The 13,164-nt window shown below is 44.7% G+C and overlaps 1 protein-coding gene across 1 annotated transcript; it reads right to left on the bottom strand.

Moving 5' to 3' along the window:
* Positions 1-356: 356 nt before the first annotated feature.
* MFSD14A (major facilitator superfamily domain containing 14A) lies at positions 357-12,591 on the bottom strand. Its single transcript, XM_015870172.1, has 12 exons — positions 12,374-12,591; positions 8,663-8,758; positions 8,048-8,110; positions 7,358-7,485; positions 5,864-5,978; positions 4,902-5,120; positions 4,626-4,739; positions 4,120-4,191; positions 3,592-3,704; positions 3,326-3,423; positions 2,803-2,966; positions 357-1,700 (listed from the first exon to the last, which is right to left on the bottom strand). The coding sequence occupies exons 1-12, from the start codon at positions 12,458-12,460 to the stop codon at positions 1,494-1,496; spliced, it is 1,476 nt and encodes a 491-aa protein (XP_015725658.1). The 5' UTR covers positions 12,461-12,591; the 3' UTR covers positions 357-1,493.
* Positions 12,592-13,164: the final 573 nt, after the last annotated feature.

A 13,164-nucleotide genomic window follows, 5' to 3' on the forward strand; every position in this document is an offset into this window, starting at 1 on the left:
TTCAGCCTTACTGGGTATAGATGAAGGTAAAGCTGGTCTGTTTCATGTGGAACTAAGTATAAACTGCTATTGAAGAAGAGGCTGTGGTAATTAATTCAAATGTAAAAGAGAACTTAAGAGGATGTGATTTACCAAATTGCAGAACAGGATGGGCAGAATTGCACTGCATCCTCCATCAGCAACTAGTTCATACAGACCTTATCCATACAGGTACTGAGGAACCGACAGCTGCAGGCAGTTGTTGCCGCTAAGCAGAGCGGACAAATGGAAGTACTGCAGGCTTTCCCAGACACCACTGAAGTATAAGAAATGTGCTACATGACTTTGATTAAGGCTGCAAATAACATGAACTATTATTTAAAAATTCATTAAAATATTCAGCTTTATTAACAGTATATTTACATATTTATTCCCGCTCTTGGTCAACCATGGTGAATGTTCATAGGTAAAAAAGCATTAAGCAATAACCACAAGATGAAAATGCTTTAAACCTATACAATACTTTATACACAAATTTATACAAAGGAACACTTAAATAATACAACCGGACACAAAAATATACACTTTTAGAGAAACTCACATCTGTCATTGTATAAAGCTTTCTTCTGTACTAAGGGGTCCTGAAAATGTAGGACTAAAACACCAGCTCTGTAACGTCAAAGGGTCACTGCGGCAGTCCTCAAAGGCCACTATATGGAGCACACCGCCATGTTCAAGGCTATCAGCTTATAGTTCAGTCTGTGTTCAAGTTTTGAGGTCCTTGTACGATTACGCAATCATCAGAAATATAGTGGTATAATAAACAGTATTTATGAAAGCAGAGTTTTAGAGCCCGTAATAAAATCTGTAGGCTCAAAACACCCACCTAATATTTAAACAAATGTCTGATACTACCATTTGTTCAAAAATAGAGTAAATGCACTTACATAAAAATAACTTTTACTGTTCAGCAAGCGTGCCTGTATTTCTTATATTAGTACAAACTTTAAAAAAACAAAAAGAACCACCAAGTCCACCATACGACTGTTAAAAGAAATGATAGCAGTTCACCTGTCCCTACTTGAGTACATTTACATTAAGGCTTCGAATCATCTGACCCAAGATTTTACAACATTAAAATGAATGGGTCCACACGGATGCTTGTATGTCTCATTGAGACTCAGCATGAGAATTAAAGCTCACCACCTTAAGGAAACAGAAGGACACATGCTCAGACCTTGACTAGATTCTTTTGTCTCCCAACTAGAATGTAAAGTTTAGTCGTAACAGTATTTCATGGCAAGAGATAAATACTGAACTCTTCTTTAAGAAAGAAAAAGCATATTATTGATATAATGGCAACATCTTTGGAATTCTTTTTAATTCCTATGAATTTCATGCAGAAAGATCATTCTTAAGATTACCTTAAGAAATTGTTTTCGATGGAAGTGGAATGAACGCGTATCCCAAACTGCTGATGAAAAATGGCTAAAAAGTCTCCCTAGATGTTTGTGTCATACATTGGTGTCCTGCAGTAACGGTTCTTTAGCTTCGGCAGGAGCCTGTGGGCTGTGGGGATGCCCGTGGCTGCCACAGTGCTTCTTCCAATTGCTGGATCGTACGGTGAGGTTGGTGTGTTCGGGGATAAACAAGGCAACAAGCAGCGCCAGCAGCACAGAGCACGCCCCAAACAGGAACGGGGGGCCAGGAATTATAGAATTCTGCAAAAAACAGCGTCAACACAAAATATTTATTAAGCCTTTGCACGTATTAACATACTGAGATTAGTAATTATGTTAGTAATAATGTACTAAATTAGTACTAAAATTAGTAATGTATTAAGATGGCTAAACTGCAGACATTTCATATGTGGAAAGAACAGCTTTTTCTTGCTACACTTGGCAAGATGACACCTGCCTCCGAGCAGAATCCTTTAGGAGAAACCTGGGCAGATGAAGCCTTAGACGTAGGAGAGGGAACACGTGCTGCTTACTGCTGCTTGCTGACTTCCTTTCCTATGGCAAGTTTTGTTCAACAAAATAACACACCAGCTGCAGGCTGATCTTCTGTGCCTTTGTGCATCTGAAGCTGGACATGAGCTTGCAGAGCGTGCTCCTTGCGAGGCAGCAGGACACATTCACATCCAGCATCTTCTCCCTGCTGACCTTAACTCTTCCTCTCTACGTGCCATTTGCCATCTAGGACTAAAACAGGTGGCAATACAGGCACACAATGCAATTGATTGCAAGTAGTGCAGAACAAGTTCTTCTGCAGCCTGAACAGAGAGCGTTTTCACAGTCATTCACTTTCACTGCCATCAACAGACAGCACAATCTTAGGAAAACACCATTATCAAATAGAAGTACCAAAGAAAAACAAAGATTTTGCTCTAAAATTGACCAGTTAGTGAGACAGAGCCAGACAGCACTGAATCTAACAGCTGAAAATAGGCATTGCCTTATCCTGCTGCAGCCAGTACAGTCAGCTGCTCTAAATTCTTACTATCAGTTAATAAAGGGCCTGGCAGAAGTAAGGGAACACAGCAACTAATGCACAACATGTGACAAGAAAATACAACACTAGCAAACTGCACAGGAGCTTGTACCTATTAGTCTGTTCTCCTTCTTTTTATAAGGGCGTTATCTGTTGCCTATTAGTTGGATCTCTTTAAAAGACAAGTTAAACCACAGCATCTATCTAGTTAAAAAAAAAAAAAGCTCTGTGAGAGTGATTGAAGCAGCTCTTTTTACACGCTTTGTTTCCATTAGCATGATGAAACGTAGCACAGCATCATGCTCAAGAACCAGTTCTGTAAAAGAATACCTGCTGTAAGTGGTATTGTGAGACCACCGTACTTCCTGATGGCGATTCAGGCATAGGGAGTTCATTCAGTTCAACGTGAAATATGTAGAATATAAAGCCATAAAGTGCAGGTCCCAAACCATTACACAGGCCTCGTATTCCTGTTATCATCCCTTGAACGACACCTGAGAACGACAACATACACTGTCATGTATTTATATTCATACACACACACAAACACTGACTCCTAATTGTTATCAGTCTCGTACAGCAGAGGAGGTGCTGGACAGCAGAGCTAACCTGCATCAAAGTAATGAAAATAAAGAGCATGTCAGTGCTAAATATTTTTCTTTATTGGGATTTGTTCATGTTCTGCCTCTGGGAAGGACCTGACACACACAGTGCAGCTTTAACACAGCTTGGATCTGTATCATTTCTGACCTATGCTCAGTGCATGGGCTACCATGATAACGGCTGACTCGCTAGATACGTCAGGCTTCATAGATTTCTTTGACTGGAATTAGTGTGGTTTGGGAACACTTACCTTGTTGGTCAGCATCAGCAGTTCGTGAAACCAGCGCACTCACAGCTGGGAAAGTAATACTGGACATGGCCGCAACAGCTCCTGCTGCCCACATCATCCTGCAGAAAATAAAGGCGCTGAGTAACTACTGCACAGGGACAGAGCCTGCAGATGGAACGTGGGGCTGTGTATCCATGCACACACAAACATTAGTGTCTCTCCCGGATAAATAATAAAATGCAGAAAAGCACCACATTAACTCAGATGTTAAAATAAAACGTACGTACCAGGGTTCGGATCCAAAGCCGTACCACGCAAGCTGCAGTATTTGAAATCCTAGGCCCAGAAGGATGGTGTTTTTATTTCCAATGGACCGCATAAGTAAACTCAAAACTACTGTCTGATAGAGCAGGGGAAAACGTACAAGAAAACAAAAATAACATTTTATTCTAAATGTTAAATACATGCAAATCAATTAATGAATTAAAAAAGCAAAGGCCAAAAGCAGTATTTGCCAGGGAGCCTTGTCTACCATAACCATCAATTAGAATCACTTAGCAAGTAATATAAGTTGTCACCCTTTCTCTACACAAAAGGATTTTGTTATCCCAACACAAAGCACTTGGCACATAATGACCTACCCCCTTATCTGGCAAGCCATCATCTAAGTAAGTCAGTTAAAGTAGGAGTGTTAATCAACTGTTAGAAGCCTAGAAGAACAGCTACAGAAAAGGTGGGTGATATTTCTGGGCCCACAGCATTACAGGAGCTCTCCATTGCACCTGGCTCTTCCCAAGTCACTCGCAGTGACTCACCTGTGCAATAATGGAAAGAATTCCAAGCACTGCGATAAATGCTGTAACGCTTTCAGATGAAAATCCCATTATCTGTGTATATAAAAAACAATTTGATTATTCAGTGTGAAGTGCGCGTCACGTCACACAGATCAGTGTGAGAACAGTCAGTGCAGAACACTGACATTACTCAACTCCAGCCGAACTTAATTCTTTTTTCCACCCAATAAAGTATAAAAACCAAGAGGGAACCAACACATCCAGTGAATGGTTCTCACGTCATTAACAAAGTGGTCTAACAAGTCGACTTCATAATCCAGGAATCACATAATAACAAAACACGTGAAGCAGAACACATTTATTGCTCTGTATTTAAAAGCAAGAGAAATCCCAACTGCAAGAGTACTTAACTGCTGCGAGCTCTTAAACATTACTCAATGCCTGAACCTCCTGTATTAGCCCAGCAGCACTGTAAGCTGCCCGGTAAATGTACTGCCATTCAAATCCATATCAAAATGTGAATTTACCTGTCTGAGGTACAGGAAAAAACTGGAGTACTGGCCAGCTTCAGGAAGGTAGGAGAGAAAGACGGTGATACAGATGAGCAGCACTACTGAGTCCTGACCAACTTTCCTCAAGGACTGCGGCAAGAAAAAACGTATTATAAAATATTTGTCATATGCAGAAAAAGCAGACTGATAAAGGGGAGTGAAGGCAGCTCAGCTAAGGCACATGAACATTTGTATTTTCTTAAAAGCTCAGCATTTTCGAATACGAAATGCTCCATTATTTCACTAACTTACTGCAAAAGGGTCCGCCTGCTCCCAGGAAATGGGTGCTCCCCAGGACGCCGGCCTCATCTTCTCTGGCAGGGATTCTGGTACAGCAACAAGAATAAAACAAATGTCCAACAAGGCTATTGCCGTAGCCAGGACCACAACCAAGCTGTCCCCATAGACTCGACCAAGGTAGGCACCGAGAGCAGGGCTGGTAACAAGGCTTGCTGCAAAGGTTGCTGAAACCTGAAACAAAGAGCAGTCGGTGAGGGTGTCAGCCATGAAATTCAGAAGGGTTATTACTCACTTCTGACTTTCAGAACCCTGCCCATTTCATCAGGTAGAGATTAAGGGTATCATTCTCCCCTGCTCTGTGCAGTGTGTATTCCTGACAGAGTTTTTGAAGAAGATGATTTTCTGGCCAACTGGACAGCGGTGTGAAGCTCGTGGCACTCTCAGACGTTCTGACATAGAGGTTTAATTAAATATACAGCTGCCTGCTGCTATCTTTGGGAAGCTGTGCTTCATATTGGTGAGATAGTAGTATTTCAATTTAAAAAGTCTACTAAAAATACCCACATTCAAGGGCATGTTAAATTTCATGTGCTGCTTAACCCAGCTCGTTATAATGGAACTTTGCAGAGCAGCTCCCAGTTCCCTTGTTATCCACAGTTATCCTTGTGGAAAATGTCACACTTTAAACTTTCTCAGAACCCCTCAATCCCTGATGCAAACACACAGGACAAAGTGATTCAGCTCCTCACCCCCTGCGTTCAGCGACCCCTGCTCAGTATCGTCATTGATTCTGTAGCTTGATGCAAGAAATGATTCCACTAATCCATAATGTATCTAATCCTACTGCGGGCTGAAACTGACTTGCCAAAGAAGGACTAAAAATTGCACTTTAAAATCTTTATGGACTGAAGTGTCAAGTTCTGAATACAACACAAACAGAGCAAAAAAAACACCAAACAAAAAGGCAACCATACCGAACCATAGGCCATGCTTCTTTCATGTTCTTGGGTTATGTCTGCTACATACGCGAAAACCACAGAGAACGTCACAGCGAAAACTCCAGAGACAGATATAACAGCGAAGTACCACCTGAAAACATTGCAAAAATGTAAGTAAATAATCAGAACAGCTACATAGGAGCAACAAGTCTGACATCCAAGTACAACAGAATCTGCCTTCTCCATCTTTTCCTGACAAACCCTCCAATGGACTCACAGCAGTCGCACAGTTTATACGGCTGCACAACTTCTGTGTGCCCCGACCATAAACAGCAAAACTTTGCAATACGAACAAAAAGTTGTTGTGAGTGAGCTTTTGAAGGAACTAGATGCTGATGCCAATAACCAAAAGCAAGTAAAGAACATGAGTATTGTGAGGACTCGGGCACTGGGAGATCTCAACATTAGCTTTATCTTTATGCTAGACATGGTAGGATGTCATTAGAAACAATAAAGGACCCTTTGAAACAAGCTACCCCCGGGGAAGGAATGAAGTAGCCATGAAGAATCCGTGTGACCAGAGAGTAGAACTGAAAAGGGGTACGGAGCTACCTGAATAGTTGCCTCTGCCCTGCGTCACTGCAGTCTGTTAGTGCAGCTACACCCTGAGGTACAGCACGCGGGGAGTCCAACAACACTGAGCATTCTGACTCATGCACTACCTGCAGAATGTACGGGCCAGTTAAGAGCTTACTGAACTTGCGGATGGTGTGAAAGCTGATGGGTTTTTAAACTAAAGGAGCAGAAGTATAAAACTGCAGTAAAATTTCAGTTTACAAACAGTTACTTCATGCATAAGTTTTCCTTCTTTCTAGTTAGTTAATTTTACAATTACGTGGCCACAATAGTAAGCAGTGGCCCAGCAGGGCGGCAGCTCACACCGGCTACTTCAGTTTGCAAAGTCAGGGGAACTGAGTCAGTCTCCTCCTGGGACTGGGTGACCCACCTGGTGGGTGAGGGCAAGGCTGTTAATGTGGTCTGCCTAGACACACGCTGACACAGTGTTCTCCTGGGGAAGCTTGCAGCCCATGGCCTGGACAGATACACCCTTTGTGGTGTGAAGAACCAGCTGAAGGACTGGGCACAGAGTGTGGTGCCAAATGGAGTCACATCCAGCTGCATGTGAGCCAGCACTGTGCCCAGGTGCAGTCAGCACCAGCATGGAGGTGATGGTCCCGCTGTGCTCAGCATGGGTGAGGCCGCACTCTGAGTACTGTGTTCAGTTTTGGGACCCTCCCTACAAGAAAGACACTGAGGCCCTGGAGTGTGTTCAGAGAAGGGCAACAAAGTGGCAGGCAGACAGCTGGATTAGACGATCTTAAAAGTTTCTTTTCCAGCCTTAATGATGCTATAATAGAAAAGCCTTAATGTCACATTAAGCCCAAACAATATCTTGTCAACTATATTACAAACAAGCATTACGTAATAACCTATACAAGGAGCCAATCAAATGTGAAAGGATTTACTAACCATGGGCTGATCTTCATTAGTGGTATTGGCGCGCAGGTGAAAAACACTGTTAGCAGCAGGAAGGACTTTCGTCCCCACACATCAGACAGGGCACCTATGAGTGGGGCACTGAGGAATGATAATAAGCCCTAAGTGAAACAAAACATTTCAGTTAGAACTTAGCAGTGCTTAGAATCGAGACAGCCATCCTGCCTGCAAACTGACGGCGGAGCAGGCTCTCTTTCTACTAAAATTAACAGCTACGGTGCAGGCCAAAGGCAGCATGGTCAAGCACTGCTAGTCTGTTCCATGTTTGCTAACATGGAAGTTGATTTTTAGTATCTAAACTACACAAAACTCAAGGCAGATGATCCATCAATACAAGCAGTCTGGAATTCACATGAACGTAACTGAAAATACCCAAGAGGAGCATCAAGCTTTAAGACCAGGTGTGTCATTTGGGATTAGTCAACGATTTTATTTATTTATTTGGTGAATTCAGACAAGGTAGACAAACCAAACACACAAAGTAGCACCACAAGTCAAATGATACATAGTAGCTTTGTTGGCAATACTTTATTCTCACATTCTATTTATACTATTAAAGCTACACTGAAAAATCTCTGGGATGTTTCTCTCATTGGATGCAGCCATTTCTAAACCCCCCCCCCCAATCATTCACCTGAAATTGTCATTATTTTGTCAGCCTACCTTTACGCCTTGAATTAAACCATTCATTAGAAACGTGTGCTTTGGGAAGGTCTCGTGCAAAACCTGGAAAAGAAATGTGAACACTGTTGTTTCCACAATATTACCAACAAATAGTGCTCATTGTGCATCTACTTTCTGCAGTGCGGCACACCCACAGCACTTCCTGTTTTTGTGGATTAGAGTGAGATTTCTAACTGTAAGACAGCCAAAATTATGCAGAATTAATCCACACAAAACAAAGATATTTATTGAAATTCACAGAAAGAATACTGCAAATACATTAAATCAGTCACCTCAGATAAGCACAATGTATCGAAGGGGGAAATAGCTAAGGAGGCTCCTTCCCCATTATTGCTTTGCAAGGAACAGCAGCGCAAATTCATGACAAAAGTGGCCTTTAGAATGAATGCTTTGTGGATATTCACTGCCCATCACCGGTATTAAATATGGTGGAGCCTCCCTTTCAGCAGCAGGTAAGGTCTATCTGTATTCTTTTCACTTGCACAACAGAGCAGCTCAATGATGCACAAATTTCATTTAATTCAGGTATTAAAAGCCTTTGCAGTAATCACCCCATTCCCAAACAGCAAGAAAGAACTTAAGCACATCACTCACCACCAGAGTGGGTGCTGTCAGGAGTCCCCAGGCAAAAAACTCCAAAAATATCACTATCAAAGCGTGGTAGACACTAGGTGAGCCTATTCCTTGAGGCTAAAACAAGAGGAAAAACAGGTCGTTAAAGCATCTGACAAGCTGTCACAGTCACAAGAAATGCATCCGTGCACTGTAAACAGAAGGGTTAGGAAACGAAACGGAACTCAGAACATCTCAGAGTCAGAAGAGTTGCTCAACCTTATGTGCTGAAGTGCCTAAATGCTTTGTGGAGTACAAGGTGCGCTCTCACCTCAGAGAGAAAAATGAACCACTTACACTGCCAGTCTGGGAGACAAAATGCTACTGAAAGCAGCAGCACTCTCTGAAGGATGACTTTTTCTTCTTCCTTGAGAAAAACATTTGAGCCCAAGCAATGCTGCATGGAAATCTAGTTTTCATGATTTCAGAACATAACTTAAAACGCAGCCTCAACATCCACTGTACCAGCTTCACATAAGGACGCGCTGCTGGCAGAGAGGCACTGACCTGACGAGACCCAGCACTCGTACAGAGCAAACAGCACCCACAGCCCTTGGTTCCCTTCTGTAGGAGGCTGAGGGGACCTCAGCAACATGTATAAGTGTCTGATGGGAGGAAGGAAAGATGACACATCCTGGTGTTGTCATATGTGCTCAATGACGAGACTAGAGACACCAACTTAAATACAGGAAATTGGACTTAAACTTGACACAAAGTGGAGACGGGTCACCTCGTGAGGCTGTGGATCCTGTCCCCAGTACAGACGGACTCATTGCAGCACACACTGCTCCAGTAAGTCTGGCTGCAGCAAGTAGTGGGTAGGTGAGTTAGAAATCATTGGAGGCGCCATCCAACCTCAGGTGCTGTACCATTTTAAGCTTCATTTAAGTAACATTAGTCTTCAAATACAAAACGTACATGAGTTACACCCAGCTTTTCCTTCTGGATTCCAATTTCTCAACAGAAAAAAATATAAACTATAAACTTCTAAACTATAAGAAATAAATACAGAAAGTCACATGGAACATTCACCCCTACAGCTAAAAATGACCACAGTTTTAAAAAGTAACTGTGTCAATACTCTGAAGGTAAGACACAATAGTCCCTTCGCATTGTGCCATTTCTCTTTCCCGAGCCCTCTTCATTCAGTGTTCACACAGATCCCTCTGCTATTTGGTCAGTCTTATTCTCTTTCTGCAGTAAATTAAGTCTTCAGTACCTATAAAAGTGGCTGTAATTATCTCACCTTCCCACCATTCCTTGCCCTTTCCACCCACAATCCTTATTTTAGTTTTGGATTAACATTTCCAGCTGCTCTGTGCAAACCATGGGTAACGATCTCAGCTGGGTGCCTCAGCCTGCTGTAGGAAGTCAGCTTCACTCTCATCTTCCCTGGGTTGCTTTCAAGTTGCCACATCTCCCCACCAGTTCCCACGTGCTGTAACAAACCACTCCGTCCTTCCAGACACCACAGGTCACACCTCTCCCCACTCTGTCAAAGCGGCGCCCATCACACCTTGCCATCATGGTGGCAGAAACAAACTGTATCCGTATCCCTGCGTTAAACTGCCTTTCATTTCCACTGCCAGTGCCCACTTCTCACGGGTACTGCTCGTAGTTCCTACCTACAAAACCAGATGCAATCTGCTCACATCTAAATGAGGTGTAACTCCTAATTTGTTTAACGAGTACTTAAAAAATGCATAATCTTATTCTAGGTGAATTCCAGTAGGTTGTAAGGGAAGGCAGAATTAGGAATAGCAAGCAACCCACACAACCAGTGTTACCGCCTCTCCTTTTGGTCAGCCTGACAACAGACACCATCACACGCTGCTTTCTGTGATACAGCTACTGAACTGCAAACACTAACACAAAAATACCGGCAGCAGTTCTATGGAAAACTGCTGGCACAGTCATCCGTGCCAATGAAATGCTGAGACTACTTGTAACAGTATGTAGTCAGCCACAGCGTGCTTCCTCCACAGATCTTAATCTAGTTCAGCTAAGATGATGGAGGGAAACAAATTGAATTAGCAGCACCACAAGCTTAATGCCTGAGGAAGAACCATCCTATGTTGAGTACCAGGAGCTGAACACGGCACTAACTCCATCCAGGGCTCAGGACAGAAGCACTGGCTGAGGGCTGGCCCCACACCAGGTGCAGGCACCCAACTGGGCTGGCAGGTGCTGGCAGCAGGATGAGCTCTGTGGGAATGGGCAAGAGGGACACGCTGTGTGCCAGGAGCACAGCAGACAGAGCCCGTGGTGCCTGAACCAGCTGAGTTTATAAAGCCTCTGTATAAACAATAAAGTGGTAAGCACGAAAATACAGCAAAAATCAAACATACACCCAAACCTATCCATGCCAGGGAAGCGTTATGAGGGGCAGAAGCAGCAGGAGGGAGAGGCTGGGGGCAGCGTGGCTCCGCTCTGCACAGGGGCCAGGGCACAACCAGTGAGAGCACAAGCAGCACTATGTGCTGTCCCAGCACCTCACGGCAGGACCAGCGTAACCTGCAGGTTCCAGTGTGACCTGGGAGAGGTTCCACAGCAGCACTCTGTGGGATCTTCCCCTTTTTCTTATTTTTTTTTAAAATCCCTCTCCTTGAACATCAAGATCAGCACAGAAGTGACAATAAATTAAGTTCCTCATCCATAAACTATTTACCCCATGACAGTGTCTTATTAAGCAGCCGCATACCCTCACAGGCAAGAGTCACTGAGTTTTCTTTGATGTGCAGTTTCAAAATAAACCAGCGAGGCTGGAAACTGTACACTCAGATGCCGGATTAATGACTGGTTTGCTAAACGCACACATACAAGACACAAGCCCTTTTCATTTACCTGTTTCCCATCACGTCCCATAGCACATTGGGCAGACAAAGAAACCAGGAAGGCTGGGCGCAGAAGAGCAGACAGGATGTTCCAGCAGTGAACAACAATGGCAATCCAGGCTTAATCAAGTGCTTGCAGGCAGTACAAAGATGTTGTACGAGGTAACTTGAAAGTTTTAACATTGCACCAACCCTTTACTGTCTCTAAGCAAGTATTAGTTGAAAGATGAAGGGCTCTTTGAAACACACTGTATCTTAATCAGTGACTGATGGGTTCCAGAGTGAATTCACTCCGAAGCACGTTATTATGTAACAACAGCCCCTCTGCTCCTTCTGAAAGGCAGTGAACGCTCTGCACAGTAACGTGCACAAGTACCACAACACCTGCCCTCACTCCAGCACTTCCACGCAGAGTAAGCGAAGGCCCTGAGGGGCCGATACGTCTCAGCGTTTAAGCCTTTCTTTAAATAACACCGTATTAGAAGAACATACATCCAACGTACAGCATCGCACGGCAAAAAAGAACATCCACAGGCGTTAACAACAGCACTGACAGATCAGGTGCCGCAGCTCCCCAGGCGGCTCCTGGCCGTCCAGGCCGTTCCTCACGCGGAGGCCGCACCGAGGGAAGCGCGGCTCAACCCGAAATCGGGGCCCGGCCTCACGGCGGCTCCGGCCGCGGCTCGCACCGCGCGGGCCCCTCTGGTCAGCCCTTCTCTTCACCTCTGGTCAGCCCTTCTCTTCACCTCTGGTCAGCCCTTCTCTTCACCTCTGGTCAGCCCTTCTCTTCACCTCTGGTCAGCCCTTCTCTTCAGCCCCCCCACAACCCCCGCCGCCCTCCGGCCCCGCCCGGCCTCACCGTCCCTCCGTCCTTAATGATGATCTTCTTGGCCAGCATGATGCTCCGATTCACGGCGCGTTTCTTCTTCTTCCCCCCCTGGCTCATTTTACCATCCTCCCCGGCAGGGAGCGGGGGCAGCTCGGTCCCTCCCCACAGCCGGCCCTGCCCGTCCCCCCCTCACGGCCGCCACCTCCCCTCAGGCACACGCCGCCATCTTGGCCCGCAGCCCCCGCGCAGCCGCCGCCGCGCATCACGCGATCGCCCCATTGGTCGGCAGCGATCACGTGAGCGGGGCGCACCACCAGCTGCAGCTGCTCTGTCCCCATCCCAGTGTGCTCTCCATGTTCTTCCATGGAGCGTTTCCACACTCCATCCTCCATCCCTATTTCCACATACTGATATCCCCAGCTCCTATGACAGCCTGGTTTCTCTCTAAACCCACATTCCCGTCCTTAACAGCGGCCCGTTACAGCACAGCAGTGTTACGTCAGCAAAGGGCTGCAAATCACCTGCCACCTAAGCTCATCTGGGCTTAAGAGAAACCATTAGCCTTGAGATAAAGCATCATAATGCAGCTTTTATCTTGGTCAGTCACGAAGCAAAGCCCTCCTCAGGCCCATGGATTTACTGTGGTCTCACTTGGAGACACAGGCAAGCAGCAATCCAGACCGAAATGCACAGAGCAGAATTACTGGGCTACCCATAGAGCGACTGCTATTATCAGACTGCTATTATCAGACTGCTATTATCAGACTGCTATTATCAGTGCTTTGTTACACGTCTTAATTAAATTATGTCAAGTATGTGAC

The sequence above is a fragment of the Coturnix japonica genome, chromosome 8 (genome assembly GCF_001577835.2).
Source record: "Coturnix japonica isolate 7356 chromosome 8, Coturnix japonica 2.1, whole genome shotgun sequence".
NCBI lineage: Eukaryota > Metazoa > Chordata > Aves > Galliformes > Phasianidae > Coturnix > Coturnix japonica.

Bases quoted from the DNA above. Each gene is read 5' to 3' on its own strand.
- MFSD14A (XM_015870172.1), bottom strand. From the start codon at position 12,460: ATGAGCCAGGGGGGGAAGAAGAAGAAACGCGCCGTGAATCGGAGCATC. The intron at 4,192-4,625 runs GTAAATTCACAT...TTATATACACAG, and splicing joins TTTTCCTGTACCTCAGACAG to ATAATGGGATTTTCATCTGA. The intron at 3,705-4,119 runs GTGAGTCACTGC...CTGCTCTATCAG, and splicing joins TTCTTTCCATTATTGCACAG to ACAGTAGTTTTGAGTTTACT.